The 2,883-nt window shown below is 36.0% G+C and overlaps 1 protein-coding gene across 2 annotated transcripts in view; it reads right to left on the reverse strand.

The window, feature by feature from the left end:
* LOC107463044 (RNA-binding protein 208) overlaps positions 1 to 2,883 on the reverse strand; it is a 7,423-nt gene that overhangs the window by 2,596 nt on the left and 1,944 nt on the right. For both annotated transcript variants that reach the window (XM_016081755.3, XM_016081754.3), the window contains exons 5-10: positions 2,518 to 2,594; positions 2,194 to 2,255; positions 1,971 to 2,058; positions 1,658 to 1,733; positions 347 to 377; positions 109 to 231 (exon numbers count right to left, since the gene is read on the reverse strand). In XM_016081755.3, the coding sequence (XP_015937241.1) occupies positions 109 to 231; positions 347 to 377; positions 1,658 to 1,733; positions 1,971 to 2,058; positions 2,194 to 2,255; positions 2,518 to 2,594 (457 nt within the window). The remainder of the gene's footprint in view (positions 1 to 108; positions 232 to 346; positions 378 to 1,657; positions 1,734 to 1,970; positions 2,059 to 2,193; positions 2,256 to 2,517; positions 2,595 to 2,883) is intronic.

Consider the following 2,883-nt stretch of genomic DNA (forward strand, 5'->3'; position numbering starts at 1 on the left):
TATACTACCAAAGTATGCATGTTACCCCAGAATAGCTGTGGTCTATTATACATTTTCACAGTTATGCAAATAGAATCAATCACTCATTTTTAGCAAGGTACACAATACCTGAAGACCCATTTGTAAGAACAACAGCATTTTGGTTGTCAGTGCTCTTCTCTTCATTGGAGCTAGTACTGGCACCCTTAGTTGCCCAATTGCATCGTATCTGCCTATTTCCCAGCCATTTACCTATAAGAAGCAGGAAATAGCACAAGTTGGTAGAAACAAAAGTAAATGGCATGAGATTCAAAAATAATTTTTAAAAAAAAAAAACTAAAAAGGAACAGATGATTAAATCACTAACCTGTCATATCATTTATAGCACTTTGTGCATCCTGCATATACATTGCATAGAGACATAATTAAATACAAAACTAACATAGCTACATTAAACCAAACTAACTTTGCAGAGTTTAACTTGGAAAATGCCATTCCAGTTCAGAACTTCAAATTGATCTTTATATATCCATAAATAAAGAAGCAGAAAACAATGTAATATAGTACAGCTTATGTAAAGTGGTTTTATGCTCCAAGCGACATTAAGTATTCTGATCTAGTCTAAGTTGGAAAACACTTGAATGATAGCCATCACCATGTCTATCATTGTGAGTATAATCATAATACAACTTAAGGAAGGAAAGAGACCATGTGCTAAAAAAGACTATAGGATAGATTATACTTTTGTCCTTAATGATGGGTTCTGGTATCAAATTTTCCTAGAACGTTCTTTGTTCCAATTTTCTATCTAAAGTTGTATAACATCCTCAATTTCACCCTTCCATTCATNNNNTCCCCCCCCCCCCTTCTTTTCCCATCATCTTCCTTCATTCCTCTCCTCCAACCCGTCTACTATCACCTCCACCACCATTACCACCACCTTCTCTCTCCCATCACCCTCCTTGCCATAGATGACCTTTCTCTTCAAGCAATCATCAACAGGTACATGGGTGGAAACTAGATACCTTTATATTGCTCTCCATGTAATTGATTGTATTAATATCTTTATGAAAGTCCCCCATATTTCTCATCAGCATCACAGAAGAATATAAAAAGAATATTTTCAAGCCTAGCAGCACCATCGCCAAAATCAATTGAGAATTATCACCTCCCTCTCAGATGAGACCCCAAGAGAAAAAAAAAAAAGCACCCATATGGGAATTTCAATACCTTAGAAATATACACTTAGGACCTTCTCTCCATTGTTAATTTCTTCAACTCTCAAATTTCCTACTAGCTTAAAAATCAACCTATCAATCTTCACCTAAGGCTTGTACCCCACTGACTAACATAGATTATCCATAATCAAGAGCTTTTTTCATAGAAAATATGCTCCTATGCAATAGAAGTCTGCAAAAAAAAAAGGATTTCCTTTTGTGGTGTGTTTGAGGGTGGGTGGTTGACTTGGGGTGGGGGGTTGGTCTGAAGGTGTTTTGAAATGTTGGTACAAAATTGTGGGGAAAAAAATATGGGGTAAATTTGAAACCAAACCAAAAAGCTAGGGGAGAAAAAGTATACTTGGTTTTACCTTAAAAAAATTAAAAACTATTTTCAACCTTTTAGGAGGGTTTTTTGGTTTATCACTCTAGCACATTCGAGTACACAAAATAAGCATTACCTGATGATCACGGAAAGAAACAAAACCATATCCTTTTGAGCGCCCAGTTTTGTGATCCCACATAACCCTTGCATCCCTGCAATGAATACAATAGAGAATGAAAAGTAAGTTCCAAGGCCAGAGTATATTGCAACTTGCAGTACAGTAACCTGTTTAAGAGTTAACTGTCCACACCAATTATCAGCCTTCAACTGTCACTAACAATAATGACTAAGAGTACAGTCACCATCAGTCCATCTCAAAGAATAAACCTTGCTCTAGTGAACGAAAAAAATGAAATGAAGAGGGGGGAAAAAAGCAATGAGGAACTCACGAACAACTAGGATAGACTGAGAAGCAAGCAAATAAAGTCGCATCAGTAACCTCTGGACTCAAATCACCAACAAATATATTGTAGTGCCCTGATGATTTTAAAATAAAATGAAAAAAAAAAATAAACAACTAAAAATAAAAAAGAAAAATAACACCCCCAAAAAGGAACAAAAGAAAATCATCATAAGTCAAAGAAATACAAATGGAGTGTGCTTAAGAGTAACCTGAAGTATCCTCTCTACTGCTATTGGCATATGCCCAATTCACCTTAAGTGCTTGACCATATCTGCAGGTAGGAATTAAAAAAATTAAAAAACAAATTAATTAATTAGTGAAGTGCTGCAGCACATTAAGGAAAAGTCTAACAAACTTATCAAAATTGAATAATTAACATGACATCCACTAAGACATTACAATACATGTATATTGGCAACCATACAATAGGTGTATCAGTAAGAATGGCTATACACGGCAAGCCTCCACACAGTTCACATACCAATGCAAATATCGGAGATTCAAAATAACCAAGTGTAAAACATGATGCTTACAGTTGCCTTCCATGCAATGTCATTATCGCAAGGGCTGCAGATGCTCGATCATGATAGTCCACAAAACCATAAGAGGACTGGAAAACCAATGTGAATCAGAAAAGTGACACTAATCAGCAGAAACCAGAAACTAGAGAACAGATACAAGGGATAAGTTAATTCTGCTTCCCACAGCAGGACTGATGACAGCAATTCACATATAACATAACATGATTTAACGCAGTCTATGACCTTAGCTGCAGCATTTTCTATCAAGCTCTAAGCTTTCAGCATAGGCTATTCCAAGTAGAGAAGCCCATTTTCACTGCCTAAACATCATGATAGACAAGTGATCATAATTTTTTATGGCAATGAGAAGGTACTAAC

The sequence above is a fragment of the Arachis duranensis genome, chromosome 8 (assembly GCF_000817695.3).
Source record: "Arachis duranensis cultivar V14167 chromosome 8, aradu.V14167.gnm2.J7QH, whole genome shotgun sequence".
Classification (NCBI taxonomy): Eukaryota; Viridiplantae; Streptophyta; class Magnoliopsida; order Fabales; family Fabaceae; genus Arachis; species Arachis duranensis.